At 40.0% G+C, this 20,228-nt stretch overlaps 1 protein-coding gene and 1 long non-coding RNA gene across 2 annotated transcripts; one reads left to right on the top strand and one right to left on the bottom strand.

The window, feature by feature from the left end:
- Window positions 1-2,787: 2,787 nt before the first annotated feature.
- LOC139287074 (GRAM domain-containing protein 2A) lies at window positions 2,788-19,863 on the bottom strand. Its single transcript, XM_070908051.1, has 12 exons — window positions 19,826-19,863; window positions 17,115-17,228; window positions 11,207-11,264; window positions 8,943-9,015; window positions 8,378-8,481; window positions 7,825-7,923; window positions 7,533-7,604; window positions 7,274-7,333; window positions 5,642-5,777; window positions 5,428-5,521; window positions 3,884-3,985; window positions 2,788-2,836 (listed from the first exon to the last, which is right to left on the bottom strand). The coding sequence occupies exons 1-12, from the start codon at window positions 19,861-19,863 to the stop codon at window positions 2,788-2,790; spliced, it is 999 nt and encodes a 332-aa protein (XP_070764152.1).
- On the top strand, window positions 3,912-6,080 carry LOC139287075 (uncharacterized). The gene is made up of 3 exons (XR_011597394.1): window positions 3,912-4,002; window positions 5,430-5,476; window positions 5,628-6,080. It is a non-coding gene; the product is annotated as an uncharacterized lncRNA (long non-coding RNA).
- Window positions 19,864-20,228: the final 365 nt, after the last annotated feature.

Raw genomic sequence — 20,228 nt, 5'->3', positions numbered from 1 at the left:
TGTAGTTGGTTGAGCTGGAGCTCATTTTGAACTATTGTATCAGACTGCAACTAATGATTATTTTCATTATGGATTAATCTGCTGATTATTTCCTCCATTGATTGATTGATTGTAAAAATTCTTAAAATAGTGAGAAATGCCGTCACAATGACCCAGAGCCCAAAGTGACACCTTCACAATGCTTGTTTTGTCCAACCAACAGTCCAAACCTCAACATCATTAACAACACATTACAATTATTACAATCATAAAAAGGAAAAGCAGCAAAGTTATGAGAATAATATGTCTGCAAAGTAACTAAAGTTATCACAATAATTGAAGCGAAGTAAAAAGTGCAATATTTCCCTCTGAGATGTGGTGATTATCAAAGTAGTTGCCTATTAATTCATTCATTCATTAATTTGGCATGAAAAGAAAAAGATGGACCATTCTGGTGATATTCTATATTTTTCTTCTTGTCATCAAGTCAAATGTTCAGACTCAAACCAACAGTGAATGTATCTACTAAGAAGTGTGCGTATCACAGCCTGATATATCTTCTTCCTCGGTGCCATAAATCAGTGAGCCATGAACACACACACTGTAGTTTATTTTGACACAGTCCCACATACACCGTCCTGCTGCCACCAATACTCACTGGAGTACCAAATGTGGATTAATCCGCCGCTGAAAATAGTCCCCCAAAAAATGCACTATTTCCTGTTTGTTTGAAACTACAGTGAGCTGCTGTTCGAGGAAATTACCGAGCCTTTTTAAACACGAAAATATATATTTGTGAGGTGTTTTTAAAGATGTACGTCTTCAGTAGGAACCAATGGGCTTGGAGCTGAGAGCCACAGACAGGAAGTCAGACAGTGTTGAGAGGCGGACTAACATGTTGTTGGTTTCTGAACGAGATTAATCAACACACAGGAAGAATTTAGAGCAACACTACGAATGTTTTGATGCTATTCGAGGAGACAACGTGTGTGATGATAATCTGATGTTCACTGTAATTAAAGACAAGTGAGGAGATGGAAATGTGTTTATTAGTGATTTTTGTATTACAGCCAGAACTACAATATGAGTTGAAAGAGAAACTCCAGTGTGACATCTGAACAGCACCATGTCCTTCCTCATCCTGCAAAAAAACTCCTACCTCCATCTTTTCCAGCCTGTAAGCGCGTCACATATAAACTCTTCACTTCAGCCGTATCGATCCACCGCGTGCACTAACATGTTACTGTATATTTATTCTCCAACAGGCAGCGTCAAGGTGTTTTCTACACAGGAGTCCAGCTCTGGTAAATCATCACCTGTTCTTTATCAACATTTCCGTCATACAAACACATCGTTTCACAGATTTGGCACAGAAAAACAAAATCATCTCAAAAGTGCAGAAGGATTCAGGTTCACATTTAGGGGAAGTGACAGATTTACTCTCAACATTCAACCTTTTAGGAGGAAAATGGCTTGAATTCTCCACTTAATAATTATTAAAAATGATATCGCAGAATACATTGTGAATTTAAGGCAGCAATTAGACTTAATCTGAGTCGACCTTTACTGATTTTTGTGTTTTACAGATGATATTCTAAATTCTGGCACTTTGTATATCTTTAAAAGTCTGACTTCTAATATTAGATATGAGATATGAATGAAAATGGCGAGAGAAACACAACAACTATAGAGCAGTGAAGTGGGCGGAGCTGCAGGTTCCAGAGGAAGAACATTAATTTGCATTTGAGAGTTTTCTTTAATTAATAACTTAAATGTTTCTCAACGTAGCAACACTCCTGGATAATTTAATAATACTTACTGAGGGATGTTACAACCATCAGATATACATATTTTAACTTAGGTTCTGGGTGGTGATGGAAAAAAAGTTTATAAACTGAGAACTTTCTTTATAAAGAAAGTTGTGCTGTTGCAGCTACAGATATTTCATCTTTTTTAGTGGATGTTTCTTACAGCAATGTTTCTGGGAGATGTAGTAGAATCTCTACCTGGGGTTTGTGTCTTTTTATCAAAGAGCCAAATATTTTCTAACACAGTTGTCTTTTGCACTGATAATTCAACCAGGCATAAAAACTGTGGACATAAAAACTGAAGGAGTCAACTACGACTCCCAAGGTGCACTTTGGCAGGAAACGTCCAATCACAGAGCTTCACATTCTGTTACGCGCACCGGTAACTGTCACACCTGACTGGCTTCTTCTCCATAGCAACAGCAGGTGAGGCTCATGGGTGAAATATTTCAAACTGGTGATCAGAACATAAACCTGTATGATGTTTACATTATCCAGGAGGCAGCAGCTCCTCCCAACTCCAACTCCTGTCTCATCACATCCAACAGTGTCTGCATAAAAACATGTTTAACCTGAAGTACTCACACAGACCTAACAGTCAGTGGGTATTAGTATAAGACACACACACACACACACACACACACACACACACACACACACACACACACACCAGTGATTTCAGTCTGCTTCACAGGAAAAATCTACATCTCAGTTATGTTACAGTTCGTTGTCATTTCTCCAGCCTCCTGACCTCCACGTGACCTCTACGTGTCCACTCAGACACTTTGTCCTGAGAGGTCAGAGCTCAGTCTACTGTGTCTGTTGACTATTGTGACGTCTCTATGGTAACCAGGTCGCGGCGGGGTCAGAGTTCAGCTGCTGACTGCCGCTGCAGTCGTCTGTCTCCTCCTGAGAGCCGCCTCCTCTCGCCGCCGCCCCCTAACGGGAAGTCTATGTAAGTGCAGATCTCTTCTTCTTTACTCCCCGATTGGCTTCAGCATCAGGTTCCTGTCCTCTGATTGGCCAGCCAGCAGGGCACCTCTCCACACCTGGAGAAAGGAAAAAAGCGTTTAAATAACTCTGTTAAACTTCATTTTGGTACAACCCATCGATTCATTTCCTGTGGTACAAAACAAGATCCTGCAGCTCCTTTTCTGTTTCAATGCTCTTACTTACATATACAGCAGTGGAACAAGTACTCAGATCCTTTACTTTAGTAAAAGTAGAAATGCATTAGTATAAGTATACTCCATTACTAGTAAAAGTCCTTCAAAATGTAAAGTATCAAAAGCAAAAGTGCTTATTATGCATAATGGCTCCTTTCACAGTGTTATATTATTATAGATTATATTACATGTATTTGTTAGTGATAAAAACAGAATGATATAAGAGCATTTTAATGTTAGAGTCCCTCAATGTGGAGCTTATTTTTGAGACTTTGTATACTACTAGTACCGTATGTAGTGCAGTAGAAGTATAAAATAGGATAGAATGGAAATAACAAAAATAAGGTCAAAGTCAGGTCAGGTAAATGTACTTAGTTACTTTATAAAATTATTCTTTCAAAAGCATTAAAAATACAATACTATAAGTTAGCTAACGATACAGATAATCTTTTAAGGGATGAAAAAAACAAAACCTGCTTTAATGTTTTCTTTAAAGTTTCCGGTTGGAAGCGTTTCAGAAGAATCTGTTCTTCAGCAGCCGCATTTAGAATACAGTTACAACATATCTCCTCTTTTACAGCGATGTTGTAATGAATGTACACTCCACTGCAGCCCTGGCTTTCTCTTCTGTGACGATAGACTTTAGCAATCAAGAGAAGTCAGCTAACAGAGCCAGGCTAGCTGTTTCTCCCTGCTTCCAGTCTTTATGCTAAGCTAGGCTAACCACGCCCTGACTCCAGCTCAGTACTGAACACACAGACGTCAGATCATGTCACTGTCAGGGAGAAAGCAAAGAAGTGTATTTCCCAAAATGTTGAACTGTTGCTTTAAAATTAAATTTTTTTTAGGTTTAGCAGCTAGGAAATGTCAACGAGTGTCCTTACAAATGTGTACATTTGTGTGTGTGTGTGTGTGTGTGTGTGTTTGTACCTCTCTCTCAGTGTCGGCTGGCTGCTCAGGAAGCTCAGCTGCTGCTCCAGACGACAAACTCTGAAGGCCAGATAGCAGGACGACAGGACCAACAGGAAGACACTGAGGGACACAGACAGGTAGATAAACAGAAATTACACCAATAATATATCAATAAATATGCACGCTACGACAAAAAAGACTTACTAAAGTTAAAGGAGGCCAAACCTGATCAAAGTGATGTAATATTAACACAGTAACTGTGTTTAGATACACACAGAGGAAACAGTTTATTCCACTGAGTGAAGCTGCACACTTTTTGACATAATATGTATCAATGAACTGTTACAGTCAAAAGTTCAAGGCCTCTTGCTTTCTGTCACATAGATAAATAATCATTTTTATTACATTTCTGAGACATGTGGCTGGAGACACAAGCGTCTTTTATCAAACAGGCACCGCAGCCTGGAGGGCCACCATATAAAACGAATAATCTCACTTTCTGCTCGTGGTTTTTAAGCCAGATAGTTTTGGTTTCATGTGCCAACGTGTCTCCATGTCTAAGAAACACTGACACTGTTTCTGGAAAGACATGTTGCTGTCGGGTTTGTGGTAATGCTTTATTTTACTGATCTGTTATTACCTAATAATTTCCTGGAAAGATATTTGTCATTAATAACTAATTATAAAGGGAACCAGACCAAGAGTCTGCAGTCATGCTAGCAGCTCTGATGCTGTACTTAGACACATTTCCTTCAATTTAATTCAAACCCCAGTAAACATTATTTATTATTAATGTATTAATAGATACTTTATTCTTCACATACTGTATATTGTTTATACTTGACTTCAGACAAACGACTAAAGACTCTACAGGTTAGCTAGCTTGGCATTTAATTTGACTTTATTAATTTGAAGTGTATTTCAAGCTAATTTCATAGCTCTTTACACTAAACGTCCTAGTAAATTAGACAGCGGCACACACAAAACTTAATTCCTCTCTGTTGTATTTGGGTGGAGACAGATATCTCAAAACCTGGACAAATAAAACCAAAACTATCTGCATGGAGAGACACAACAGACTAATATATAGTCTCACTTTAAAGTGAGACTGCAGTGCCCTCCTGTATTTTTGCATGTGGCTATATGAACAAGCTGCTATACAGAACATCAACCAGCAGGTGGCAGCACACACCAAAAATAAAATATATTTCAGTTTTTCAGTTTAGAGATCTGAGACAAAGCTGGAAAATACAGGAGACTGTAAACACACCTCAGACTTAATAACACTACTAATACTGATGCTAATATTAACACAACCTCTGCTGTTCTCTCTGTGTTTCTCGTTACATCCTGGATGTTTTTGGGATGATACATTTATGAGTTTGAAGTTTTGAATGAGGATATTTGTGTTATTATCTTATGTGCACAAGATTAAACACATTTGGGGGCTTCGTAGTTTCATCAACTTTTTGCGTGTTTTCTGAAGTTTTCTGGAGAATTCTGCCTGTTTCTGTGTGTTGTGTGTAATGTTCTGTGTATTTTCTGGTTAATGTGGGACTCACAGCAGGATGAAGAGTTTCAGCAGCTGGTACTCCATGTGACCCAGTTCAGGTACTGGTTCTGTCAGCAGGATCTTCTCTGTTTCCAAACTGCTGTCTACACACACACACACAAGGAAACACAGATTACGCTGCATATTAAAAGAGTCTCAGCATCTCACTGTCTGTAAACAGCAGGATTTCCTGTGACTGTTGATCGACAGGTGGGTGGGCCTACCGGTAAGCGTGTGCGTGCTGAAGGGCGCGTCTGCGGTGAGGCTGGGGGAGGAGTTCCCCAGCAGGTCAGGGAGAGACGAGGAGACGGCGGGGAGCGAGGGCTTCCTCCTCCACTTCAACACCTCTGGAAACTCGTCCTGACAGAGAGACGAAGAGGAAAGACAGAAAAAAGACAAACTTTCAATCCAAGAACAAAAATAAGAGAATACTGCAGTTTTTGATGTACAGTGTTGGGACAGGATACATCGGTGTGTTAGAAGTGTTTACGGTGCAGACTACTACTATAATTCATTGCAAATAATAGAGTATTTTATTATAGTCATTAAATCTCATGTTCAGACTCAAACCGACAGTGAATGTATTGACTAACAAGTGTTGTGTGTATCACAGCCTGATATATCTTCTTCCTCTGTGCCATAAAAACTATTAAAAATACATCAGTGAGCCACACTGTTGCACTGGGTGACATGTTCCTTCATTACCATGAACACACACACTGTAGTTTATTTAGACTCAGTCCCACATACACCATCCTGCTGCCACAAATACTCACTAAACCACCAAATGTGGATTAATGCGCCACTGAAAATAGTCCCTGACAAATGCACAGTATTTCAGGCAGAACCTGAAGGCAACGCAGGGAAAGCCTCTTATCCAGGGAGCATGACGGGGTCACAGATGGTCTCTGCGGGACCAAAACAACAGCTTCTGGTATTCCACTAAGCCTGTTTTACTGACTGGTGACTCATATCTAATACAACAATCATCGTCACGCTGAGGAGTAACTTCTGCTTCTGCTGTTTTTATATCTCATCCACATCCAACAGCACACGTTTCCCTCCTTCCTGTATTAGTCAATATGTATATGCAGAGCAGGACTGGGTATCGAATCTTAATCTTAGTCTATAAAATGTTAAAAAATAGTGAAAAATTTTAATTTCCCAGAACTCGAGATGCTTGTTTTGTCCGAACAGATATTCAGATATATCAAAAATATAAAGATATATATAAAATATAAAAAGACAAGCAGCAAATCCTCACATATGAGAAGCTGAAACCTTCAAATGTCAAAACAATTCATCGATAATCAAAATAGATGCGGATTAATCAAGTAATTGTCTGAAGTAAGAAAAGTTGGCACGAAATGGTTCAATTGGTCGTTTTCTTTACTTGTTCTTTGATCAGATAGTTTCTGATTTAAATCATAGAAATTTTAGACTTTATTTTATTTAGGTTAAGTTATTGTACGGCTGCTTGTGTTTAGACAATCTAACTTTGAAAAAAACTTCTTTCATTAAGTAAATCAGCAGATTAATCCATAATGAAAATAATCATCAGTTTCGGTCAGATACAAAATAGTTCAAAATGAGCTCTACCTCAACCAACAGCAGTAAAATCCTGATTTTACATTAATGCATGAGTAATAATAATGTAATGATATAATATATAATAGTATAACAATCACAGGGGACATTTTACTGCTTTTAATACTTTAAGCACATTTTCTTGATTATACTTACATACGTTTACTGAAGTAACATTTTCAAGTGTGCTGCTCTTTAGGGGCTGTATAAAGGTAATGTGATGTAGTTGGTTGACATATAAATGCAGTTTAATGTGAATGTGCTGTTACCATAGACAGAGAGCTGGGCTCCTCCAGGTACTGCTTCAGACTCAGACTCTTCCCGTTCACCTACGAACAGAGAAACAGTCAGGTGGGAGGTCAGGATGAAACTGGAATACATTCTGTAATATCAACAGGAGTTATCGACCTCTGTTTGTGCTGGGTGAGTCAGGTGTTAAACATGATTGGCTGACGGTGACTTGATTTTGATACTGAACACTTCCCCTCATCTGTTTATCAGGAGAATAGATGGAGACGATCCACAAACCTGCAGGTGAGTGCAGATCCTCCTGAGGACGTCATAGACACTGTCTCTGGACAGCAGGGACACAAATACATACTGCAGAGAGACAGACAGACAGACAGACAGGCAGAAACCAGGTTATATATAAAGTGTATATACCTCTATGAATACCCCACGAGAAGCAAGCACATAGCTTTAGGAATACCTGTGTCAGCTGCTTTGTTAAACTGTCAGTATACTCCCTCAGAACTACGCAGTAAGCACCTATATGTGTAATAATGTGGTGTCTTTGGTGTGTACTAGTACTGTGTGGTACCTTCTGTCCGGTGTCCATGGTGATAGCCAGGCCGTTTGGCACCAGACCGGCCGTCTTGTGTTTCTTCACCAGCCGAACTGACACCACTGGGATACAGACCTGCAGGTTCAGAAAAGAAAAATATTTCAATTCTACATTTTGGTGTGAAAGTCAGAAAAATCACTTCCTGTTGCCTGTTGCTGTTTTACAATAAATAAATCACATTACAAGCACTGATACTGAGGTGCATGACCTTTCACCTGGACTCTGGGCCAACAGAATAAACAAATGTCTAGATCAAACACAAACATACACAAGTTGACTCAGTGGAGTCATATGGGGATCATGTATGCATGTACAGTATGTTGGTCATTTACCATTTCTCCTCACTGGACAAATATGAAGCTGTTTTAAGGACAAGAACGAGTTGTAAGGTTTTAACTGAAAAAAAACAACTTATAACTTCGCTGAAAGAACAGCAGAACTAAACTTGGCTGACTAACTAAACACACACACAAGTAAACTAATATTATTATTTCACCATTTATGTAATGGGAGTTAATTCTTAGCTGACCTTGATGTCTTTACCAAACAGGTTTGCGTAGAAACACAGCCAGTTCCTGGAGATGTAGAGTCGTCCCTGCAGCAGGATGTCTCTCAACAACGCACACGAATACACTGCAGAAGAAGAAGAAGAAGAGGAGAGCAGGGAGACAGGAAGAGAGACGGTTGACTTTTTACTGCATCTCTGATCAAATCAGGAGCTGGAAACAAATATAAAAACTGTTCCAATAGAAACAACATACAGCACATATGAGCTAACACCAGCTGATAGACAGTGCAGCTGTGGTGAAACATCTATCCTGTCAGTTTGTTTGTTTGTTTAGATCCCCATTAGCTAAAGTAACAACAACAGTAGCTACTCTTCCTGGGGTCCATATAAACAAAAAAAACCCCCATAACATCTGACATCCATGAACACCACAAGACTCAACAATCCTGACGATAAACAACAGAATAATTTAAAATCAAGGATTAAGGACAAGAATCAAGGACCTATTTTCAGCTGCTCCATTTCTTGAGTAAATGAAAACAATCTTAAAACTTTATGAAAGCGTGTTTTGCTACTTTCCATGTACCTTTCATCAGGATCTCCTCTTTAGGGACGGTCTGGAACAGTTTGTGGTACTGAGAGTTGTACTTGCTGACAGTCTGTGGAGGAACAGATTATTGATTTTTAACAGAGTTAGTCACAGACAGATTCAGCTGTTTATGTTTCTGTAATTAATAATTATGTAATTTAGTGCCACTCAAGCCTAGCACTGGGAGAATATGGTTGAAATAAATATAATAAATTATCTGAAAATCATAATTACAAGGAGAACTTGCAGTGCACAGTAATGGGGTGCCACATGGGTCTATCCTTGGCCCATTATCATTTACATAATACAGAAATAACATTATTCCTCCTAATCAGTACTTCAGTTTTTATGCAGATTTTATTCCACACATCCATCAGTGTCTCTGACTGTCCTGCCACTCAAACTTTAATTGTTACCTGTATCACTCTTTCAAAAGTTAGGCATTTGGTTTAATGTACATATGTATAGAGGTAATATATAAATAACAATAAGGAGTAGATATGAATACGCTAAGATATGTACAGTATGAACGTGTGCAGCAGTTACAGTAGGAAGTGCCGGTAAGTATAAAATATACAATGCAGGTATAAGTACAAGTAATGCTAATAGTTAGACATTATATACAGAATAAACAGCTAGAGGTATAAGAAGGTTGATGAGGATGGATGGACTTCCTCACTGAGAAGAAGAAATAATTAGCTTGTGATATTTATCTACAAAACTCTACTGTTAAATCGACTTCACATCTCTTCTCTCATTTAAATCTTGCAGCCACACAATCTAATAATACTAAACCGTAGATATTCCTGACTATGAATATTCCTCACTCCCAGTCTTGTTCTCTGATCTCTGTCTCACAATCCGATTAAATAAAGTTAAATACAAATGTATATATTAGTCATATCTGTCCTATTATCAATATATATCACTATATGCCAGATGTCTGAGAGCTATTCTCTAGTTTTGAGTGGACTGATGTGCTGTATATCCACTTTAAATATATTTTGCTGTACTTTTACTTTAGTAAAGGATGTGAATACTTCTTCCATCTCAGCTGACTACAAACTAAACCACTACTTTCTGGAATATTCTGCCTCAGTATTGTTTTGGTTCCTAATATGTGGGTCAGATGTTACATGATCTAAACCCCCCTCATACACCTGTGTGTCTTTATTCTCTGAGACGGTGACTTCCTTCCTTCCTCTTCCTGTCTGAAACAACAAAGACTAAAACAACAGAAACAGCAGCAGCAGCAGCTAGACGCCTTCTCCATCTGAAGCCCCTGAGGCCAGTTTGAACATTTGGGTCAAACTGGCAACTTTGACATTAAAGACGTTTTAAAAAATGAAGTTGTGTCTCTCTTGATACTGGAGTTTCTGAGGAGCCTGATACATTATTTAAAACATTGTAAGGTCAGATCCAAATGAACAGGATCCAGTATGATAACACAGCCAAACTGCACAGCGCCTCAAGGACACATTAAGGAAGCAAAGTTCATAAATACAGAATTCATCAGTCAGGGCCAGATTTACTAAGAAATGATGCACAAGACAGAAGAGTGCAGCTGCATCCTGTAGTGAGCTTCAACAATCACAGTCATGTTCAAAATTCAAGTTGAATGATTGTTTGCTACAGAATGATACAAGTATTGCTCGACTTTTCTTTCTAAAAATCTGATTTTTGTTCATTGTTAATTATATCAGAATTTCTTATTCATTGATACAGTGCAGCTCTCTGAAGAATAAATAGGAAGTTCTCTTTTCCCCACCAAAACCTTCCTGGTGGCTCCTGTAAATCCCATCTGGGCTCTATTTACGTCTGCTCCTCAGATCCTCATTTAAGAGGGACGAAAACTGCGACTCCAGCCTGGTTAATGTTAATGTCTGATGGTAGACTGTAACTTTCTGTTTTCTGTCTGCTGAAACAGACCCCCAACCCAACACACACACACACACACACACACACACACACCCCTGACCGTGTTCCCATGGAGACGAGACAGACGCCGGAAACTTCTGCAGAGACTTTAAAAAAAGATTTAAAAGGACTCCTGCTGTCCTGTCGTCATCTCTGGACTACTGAAAACAACTACAGAGCTGAGTGTGTGTGTGTGTGTGTGTGTGTGAGTGTGTGGTTTTATATCAGCCACATGCATCTGTAGGTGTGGTGTGCTCAGAGCTCAGCAGTGTTGACATGTCGTCATTTTTAGGTCAGTTCACATTGTTTTGCTGAGTGTTTGTATTGTTGAGTGAAGGACTCACTGATCCTCTGTAACACTTCTTCACATCTTCGTAGGACAGGTCGTCGATCAGCTGCAGCCTGCAGGACACATCACATCACATCACATCACATCAGATTCTGTCAGAATAGACAAAAACTACAGTTTCTGCAGCAGGAGAGACCAGAACATCAGCAGTGAGGAGTGTGGTTTAGTGCTGGGTATCGAGAACCAGCTCCAGGCTGGAGTTTTTAAGATTAAGAAAAACTTCATTTTCTGACCCAAAGAAACTGTAATGTGTCAAAATCTTGGTAAAAAAGTTTTTTTCCCAATATAAAAAAAAACATATTGGATTACAAAAGTAGAATAAATATGTGCAAGAAGTACAAAAATACAAAAAAACATGCAAGAACCTGGGATTTGTTAAGAAACATATTATAAACATGGAGAGTGTTTATAATATGGCAGACCACACAGAGAGAGCTTCACAGAAGACAGAAATGATGCAGCAAAAATAATGTAACGCAGGGAGGAGGGAGGTCTGAAGCATTTCCTGCATTGTGTTGTGAGAATACAGCATTCTTACTTGATGGAATAAAGTGAACCAGCAGGACGTTCTCTCTTTAATTGGATAACAGAGGGAAACTGAAATATATATGAAGGTATAAGAGCCAAGTTGTGTGGCATGAAGACTCCTTCTTCATGAGTGAACAGACTGGGAGTCTACAGTCCTGCAAGCAGCTCCTAGTGCTAACGTCAGCATGCTAACATGCTCACAATGGCAATGCTAACAAGCAGATGTTAAGCAGGTATAATGTTTACTATCTTAGTTTAGCGTGTTATCATGCTAGCATTAGCTAATTAACAGTAAACACAAAGTGCAGCTGAGGCTGATGGGAAGGTCATTAGTTCTGCAGATATTTGGTCATAAACCAAAGTATTGGACACATGAAAATGTTGACCTGATGATGGCGCTAGATGAAAAGTCAGAGGATCACCAAAGTTATTACAGTTCATCCTGAGGGGAACATGAATGTCTGAACCAGATTTCATCACAATCCATCCAATACTTGTTGAGATATTTCAGTCTGGACCAAAGACAGACGCAGTCCTCCACAGAGCTGGTTTGAGGGGGGGCTCTGATGAAAGTTTGTGGGTTTTTGTGGCAGTGTTGCACTCTCAGACTTTTATTTATTATTTAACTCAATAATAATAATAACAATTACAATAACAATAAATAACTAAGTATGTTTTTTCTGTTTTAATTATTTCGTCATAAATATGTGACGTTACAGAGAAATACCAAAGGTTTCAGGGGGTTTAAGGGGAACAAGAATGTTATGAATGAAGATTGCTTGCCATCCGCTGAGGAGGACCATGTGTGTGAAAGCTCCAGAAATAACAATAACAACTTTTTTAAACTTTCAATTCACGTTCGAGGTAGAAAACCTCAACAGTGAATTAGGAGGAAAATTCTGTCACTTTAATCAAATCAGGGAATTTATTTTAAAGATTTAATACTGCTTCAAGGTTTTTAATTTTACCTGCCGAGGGTCAGTCCATGATATTTATATTGTAGAACACAAAGATTTTGTTTTACTGTGTAACATTTTTAGAGAAACTGAGGATGAATTTGTCAGAATAACTGAATGTTTTCGACTGCAGAGACAAACTCAAACACTCACTTTGACGAACTCTGTTTAATAACAAAAAAATCATACAAAATAACAATAATAACAAAAGTGCTTCACTCCTTAGGTGCAGCTGTCATATCATTACATCATGCAGAAGGTTAATCACACTGTTTCCTCGTGTTTTCAGGGGCCTCGTGAATGTGAGGATGTAAATGTGACCACAGATAAATGTGACACTGATGCGTCGACCAACAGACAGGCTGCACACATGACACGCTGTGACGGCAGCAGATCAAAACCAGCGGCTGTCTGAGAGGCTAACCAGCCAGTTTACTGAAATACTGCAGTTTGTGGATGAACAGGGACCACGGTTTATTCTTCTTTAAAGTTATAATCATTGTGTTTTCAGTCCTGGGTGAATTGGCGACACCTGTGGACAATGGTGGTAACAACGAGTGTGTTTTAATAATACAAGTTATAAACGATACGTATGTTGTTGTTCAATTAAGTTTAAATGACCGTTACTATTATGTTCCACTTCATTTTTTCAGCCTGACAAGGTGTTCATGTTAGGCGATTTCTGCTTGAGGGGGGAAGGGTTTTTTTTTTGTTTTGTTTTGTTTTAGTGCCCATCAGCACTACAGAGTGACACGTTCATCACGTCGACATCATTTTCAGTCGACACAGCAGCTGTTCAGTTTGACCTTTTTCACCTACTCTATCCTGTGTTTCATTGGCCTAAAGTAGTCAAATTCGTATATATTGAGTCGAAAAAAGTAGAATCTGTCTATAAAATACAACTATGTTTTTCCTAATTACCCAAAGGTTTCTAAAATGACCAGATATAAAAATACAAAATACACAGAACATGACCCCTATATGTTGTTAATGAAAGCTACACAGAGAGGCAATAACAGAATGCAAATACAATGCGCGGCTGTTGCTGGAAAAATGCCGACCATGTGTAACATCAAAAATGCGCTTTGATATCATGAAAATCTTCTGTATTATAACTTGAACTGTTTCCATAAAAACAAATAAAAGGGTTGTACAGATGTTTCTCCACCTGTCGTGTCTCTCCTCATCCATCCGGACTCCTGCTCTCATCCTGAGGTCAACCTTTTTAATACATTTAAAAATCTGTTTTTACTGAAGCACACACACACACACACACACACACACACACACACACGCACACACACGCAAACTTATTTGCATTAGATTTCATGGAAGATGTTCATGTAAATGGAGTCATGACAAGGAAGCAAATCAACATGAAGTTCATGCAAAAATAAAAACTGACAAACACTGAACACAGAGCAGGTCAACGATCAGACTATTATCATCATCATTAGTAGTAGTATTAGTATCAATAGTGTAAATGTGAAGAACATAAAATAGAAATGATGTGAAAATTCCCATCAGCCACTGGTTTTAGTTTCATGGAGTTCAGTGTGTGTGTGTGTGTGTGTGTGTGTGTGTGTGTGTGTGTGTGTGTGTGTGGGTGTATGAAAGGAGTGATTGTCCACAGGAGCTACTGGGAGGCAGACATGGTTTTCTCTCACTCACACACACACACTCACACACACACACACACACACACACACAGATAAAAGAACTAATTATGCAAACAGTTTCAGCCTGAATGTGAAAACTGGAGCAGAGAAAGAGGCCGTGTTCACACTCAGACAGACGGATCTGAAAACTGTTGTTTACGTGTCAAACAGGGTTGAGCTGACTGTTTTCTAAAAAGTGCAGCCATCATGAGGTCAGCAGCGTGGTGGGACAGACGGACACGTCTGGATGTTCTCGTCAGTCTCAGCCGTTCAAAGTTAGAAGATGATGATTTACATTTTATTAAACCCCATTTTTTAATTGCCCCTCTACAGTATAGTAGTTTCCATTGTTATTCGTCCTGCACGGGATTGAAAGTGTCTTCAAATGGATTCACAGGAAAAGATGCCTGTTCGTACTGGACAACGTTCAAGGCTTCGTCATCCTACGCCGTCCACTTTTTCACTAGTGAGGATTTAATCATTTAAAACGGATGTTTTGAAAGTTTTTTAAAGCCACGTTGTTTCTGAGCTTCTACTAAATAAAACTAAACTGGATTGTTCAGCGGCGGTCGCACTCGTCCACGTGAAAACAGTGTGGGGCGGGAAGTTTGGTGACTTCTCGCAGGGCTAGCTGGTGAGCTAACAATTAAGTCGCTAGCCAGCCTGACGGGGCTAATGCCAGTCAGTCACAATGGCTCCCACAGCTTCCCTCTACGCTCTCCCCACTGTTCTGTTTACATCCTGGCCTTTTGTTAGTTATTGAAGACTGAAAATACTCAACAGTATCTCATGTTGAGTACTTCATAATAGAAGTACTAGAGTCATATAACAGCAGAGGAGGTGTTTGCTAACTTTGGACACTTTCGGGTAATTGATTTTTAACTTGATACATGATTTGAGTTGTTTTAAAATCAAGACTTTAATTTAATAAACAGAGTTTGTTGGTTCATGGTCAGAAGTTTTGTTTATGTCTCTTTTGATGCATGAAAATCTGATATTTGTATATATTGTATTTGTTTTATATGTATTTGCCCAGACTTTTACACGGTAAGTTATATATGCAGCTATAAGGGAACAGTATCAGGTTTATAATGAAAATTGATTTAGAAAACCCTTAAGTTGACTTTGAAATTGCTGCTTTTATGTAATTTATGTTTCCAGCACACTTTAATATCTATTATCACTCCCAGAAATTTATTTTCAGACTCTCTTTCAAGCTCAACAACATCATTTATCAGGAGTTTGCTTTGTGTTTTTGTTGCATGATTCCCAAAAAAATATGAATTCAGTCCGACTGAACTTCAGCAACAGTTTGTTAAACACGCAGGTCCTGATGTGTCCCGGCCTTCAGTGTGCGGTTGTTTGTGGGTTTTAAGGGAACATTAGGTCCGTGTCAGCAGAAGTGAATTAAGGCTTTACACCACACACACACACACACACACACACACACACACACACACACACACACACACACCTCCTTCCCATCAGCCTCTCTGTCTCTCTCTGAGCTCTGCTGCCTGGAAACGTGAGCTGACTGCACGTGCTGCAGGCAAACACACACTCAAACACACACACACACACACACACACACACACACACACACACACACACACACAGCTTCTGATTCTGCAGCTTCTCCTGCAGCTTGTTTTGTACGTGACAGGAATAACAGAGCAGTGAGAGAGACAGTGAGGCTTTCCCTCTATGTGTATTGTCTGTCCTGCACGTCTCCTCAGCTTTCATCTCCTGCCAAACACCCCAACACACACACACACACACACACATACACACACACACACACACACACACACACACACACTTTGTCAGGACTAATGAGGGAGTTGGTTGATTACGAGGAGGGAGGGTTCTTGAAGTGAATCATCCACATGACGTTTGTTCACACTTGGTATCATGTATTACTGAGTCTCCGGCAGCCTTCCTGCACCAACATGCAGGTTAACTCAGCGTGTGGACGCCACTGTCTGTCCACAACATCTGGATTCATCTGTGCTCCAGCTGTGAGCCTTGTCCACCTCCAGCAGCTGCTGGAGGTTTCCACCTGCAGCCTGACCACATCTGCTTCCTCAGATCAAAACTGAGCGCTGCTTCTCTTTCCGGTGACCATATTGAGATCGTAACATGTGCCAGGAAGTATTTCATAACACAAAGTAACACAAAGCTTTATTCGTCACAAAAATATCTACATTTGTATTTGCATTTTTAAGCAAGTGGTCGAGCCCTACACCAGAAGTCATGGAGGTTGCTTTCCTTTCGGGGTTTTCTACTGCCAGATATGCTCCTCATATGTATAAGCTGCCAACAAAATAACATATTTTTAAAGAATGTACCTAAACTAATCAAATATTAAGATACGAAAGGGACAGGTGCATGCAGGTACTCTAAAAACAACAGGAAGTTATTGTAGTTTGGCTGCTTATCAACACAGTCAGCAGTTGGAGCTGCAGCGGTGACACACAGCACACATGGTTCACATATTCCTGGAACACTAACACTCATATACTGATATTTGCCCCGTGTGGAAGACTTATAAACTTGTTTGCACTCGTGGTTGCTGGGAGCATTTAACGTTTGTCAGGTCGATCAAATAATTAAAGTTAATCGACTTACAACAACCTCAACAGCCGTACCCCCGCTCCTAATCCTGCCTACAAAAATCATCTTAGTTTGAATATTTCTTTTATTTCGTCAGGTTGCATCCCTCTGATTGCTTGGTGTTTGTGGTTAAACTGCAGCTCCTCACCTGAAGGGCAGGGGGCAGTGCCCATCCTCCTCCCTGGGGGGCTCCACCTCATGGGGGGTCAGGACGCTGACATCATCACTCTGCTCCAAATTCTCTGACATCATCATTATTGGCCTGGAAGGTCGGAGGGAAAAATGTCAAACAACAACAATTGGAATATTTCTGATCAGATTTATTCTGCAGGTAGATCCGCTGCAACGTGATGTTTTTAATGTACTGTGTGTCGCATTAACACTGTCCTGAAAGACTGTGAAATGATGAAGAGGAGGTGGTGACGTGGAGGGACAAGGAGGGACGCAGCATCAGATAACAAGCTCTAAATATAGAGGTGCGACCAACATCCAGTGAGTTAACAAAGAAGCAAACACGAGGGCGACGAGACGACCAGCTTCCCTCTGAAACCACGTAACACTGAGATTAACAGCAAACAAACAGAAACTCCCCTTTTCTTCTCGTCTACCCTGAACGGTTAGAGAGCTGCTGAGTAAAAACAAAACATATTAACCTGACAGCTTAGACGAAGTTCACACCTTCACACTGCTGTTTGTTTGTCCAACATTATTAACAAAACATTACAATTATTAAAATCATTTAAAGGAAAAGCAGCAAATCTTCAAACCATGAAATGATTATCAAAATAATACATTTTCTGTCAATCGACTAATCGATTTATCGACTAATCCTTCCAGCACTTGTATAAACTGTTGGAGTTTAATTTATAGCTAAAGCTGAACAATATTTCCCTCTAAGATGTAGCGGAGCAGAAGTAGAAAGTAGCGTGAAAAGAAAATACAAGTAGTAAAGAACAAGTACCTCAAATGTGTACTTGAGTAAATGTACTTACTAGGACTGGTGCTAGAGCGGGCACTTGCATCAGCTAGTATTAGTATTAGAGTTAATACTGGGGCTGATACTAGCGTGAGTAATAGATTTGGCACTGAGGTTAGTATGAATAATACTACTGCAGTACGCTCTACAATTAATACTATGATCGTATTAAAGTAAGTACTGGATTTCAAAGTGGAGCTACTACAGTTAGTTCTAGATTTTTGGTCGATACTAGGTCGAGTACTGGATCAGTACTACAGTTGGCCACTAAACTGAGTCATTAGAAGTAAGTGTGGCAGAACGGCGAGTACTTGTACTTGTATTGGTACTACGTTCTTTCAGTGAGATGTCAAAGGGGTGTAGACGATGAAGAGCTCTGATTGGTCGAAGGACTGCAGAGAAAACCTTTGATCTGGAGCTCTGACGACGCTCACAGACGCTCACAGACCCCCTCAGACACTCAAATCGAACACACGCTCAAACACGTGCCGAACACCACACATGGCAGTGAGGATATTCTCTCCTCTGTTGCCATGGCAACGGCATGAAAAGAGGCTGTTCAGATCAAGCATTTTAGCTCCTCGTCTCCGTGTCGGCAGAATTCGGGGCGGAAAAGCAATTTTCTAACACACATCTACAAGATGACTGTGAAAATAAGATGAAGTGTTTACTGGTTTGTGGTGACCTGATTTCCTGCAGCGACTCGAGTTTACATTTGTTCTATGATTGGATCAATGCCCAGAGGAATGTGTTGTAGTTTATCTCCCCCAAAAAAAGAGCACTTCTCATATGAATGTATTTCATTCACTCGTTGTGGGTTTTTTCCACCCCAGCGACCTCGGCCATGCTGCTGTTTGTGTATCAAACAGCTGCTTTGCATGCCCTTCGCTGGGCGACCTCTGTGGTGAATGTGTAAATCAAAAACAGAAAGGACTCAGACTGAGGTGTACACATGTCAAGCCACAACAATTTGAGACAGTCGTGTGATCTGCTAATCAGGTTCGGTTTACTCCAATTTCAACCTTAACTTGACTGAGATTACTACTGTTCAGGATTCTCTCTCCAGAGAGTCCTCCAATGTAAAAGTACCGACACCATGATGGAAAAAAGTACAGTTACTCGTAGTGTAGAAGACCAGGTTTAGTGTCCTCTTCAGGTAAAAACCTCACATGCAGTTTGGGGGATTTTCTGCTGATTCCTGATGATACATACATACTTTTACTATTTTCACAGTGTGGTATTATTACTGTTATTATTAGTAAAGGATCTGAATACTTCCTCCACCTCTGAAAAAGAGTGTAGTTTTCTCGTCAGGTAACATATGGTGTGACATAAAAGTCCATCTGGGATTTTACAAGCATTTATTCAGGAACTGGAAGGTTTCAGTGGATCTTTAGTTGAGTGTTTTTGCAGCTCTGTTAGATGAATGGTTCGTTTACCATCATGGTGACCCACTCTGCCCCCGGATACATACAGTACACCTGTACATACAGTGATCAGCTGGGTCTGTCGTCTCAGCCTGCTGCTGCAGACACATTTCACGCTTTCACGTTTTGCAGATGATTGGCAGATTGATGAATCTTATAATCTTTGACGGCGACAGAAAGTTACAGTACATACTGTATTTCAGCTTCTATGTACTTACACACATGCAGAGAACCAGCAGCTGGCTGTGATGAGGAGGAGCAGCAAACACCTCTGAAGAGATGAATAACTAATCTTCACAGGACGAGGCTACAGCTGATTTTTCATTGTGAGAATTTCTTTCAGCAGCTTCACACTCGCCTGTTTCTTATCCTCCATTTTCAGGAGACGAGCTGTGCACAAATTTTCTGCTTCATAACCTGAACGGAACCTTGAATCAACATTTATGCACATTTGACCTCCAAACATCCAACAATGAAAAAGACCGTGTGCACATTAAGACACAGGAGCTCATACAAATCTCATGGTTCGTGTTATCATAACAGAGACTGAGGTGAGCAGTAGCCACCACAGATGTATTTGGAAGCCAGATGTGACACAAAGATCTTCATCAGGACCAAACTTTGAATATTTTATGATGATGAGATCTGAGGATGTCGGCAGGTAACTGATTCCACCTGTGCAGACATTTCTACAACACACTGAGGGACCAATGGTGGAAATGAACCACAGTTGCCATGGTGATAGGCATGATCTTCACACACAGCTGACAGCAGGTACTTCTTGTCCTCCCCCCTCCTCCTCCTCCTCCTCCTCCTCCTCCTCCTCCTCCCCCTGGTTTCCATGGAGACGTCTGTTGGT

Source organism: Enoplosus armatus, chromosome 6 (genome assembly GCF_043641665.1).
Source record: "Enoplosus armatus isolate fEnoArm2 chromosome 6, fEnoArm2.hap1, whole genome shotgun sequence".
Taxonomy (NCBI): Eukaryota; Metazoa; Chordata; class Actinopteri; order Centrarchiformes; family Enoplosidae; genus Enoplosus; species Enoplosus armatus.
Note: the sequence above shows the minus strand (reverse complement) of the source record. Positions and strands in the feature narration are given on the sequence as shown.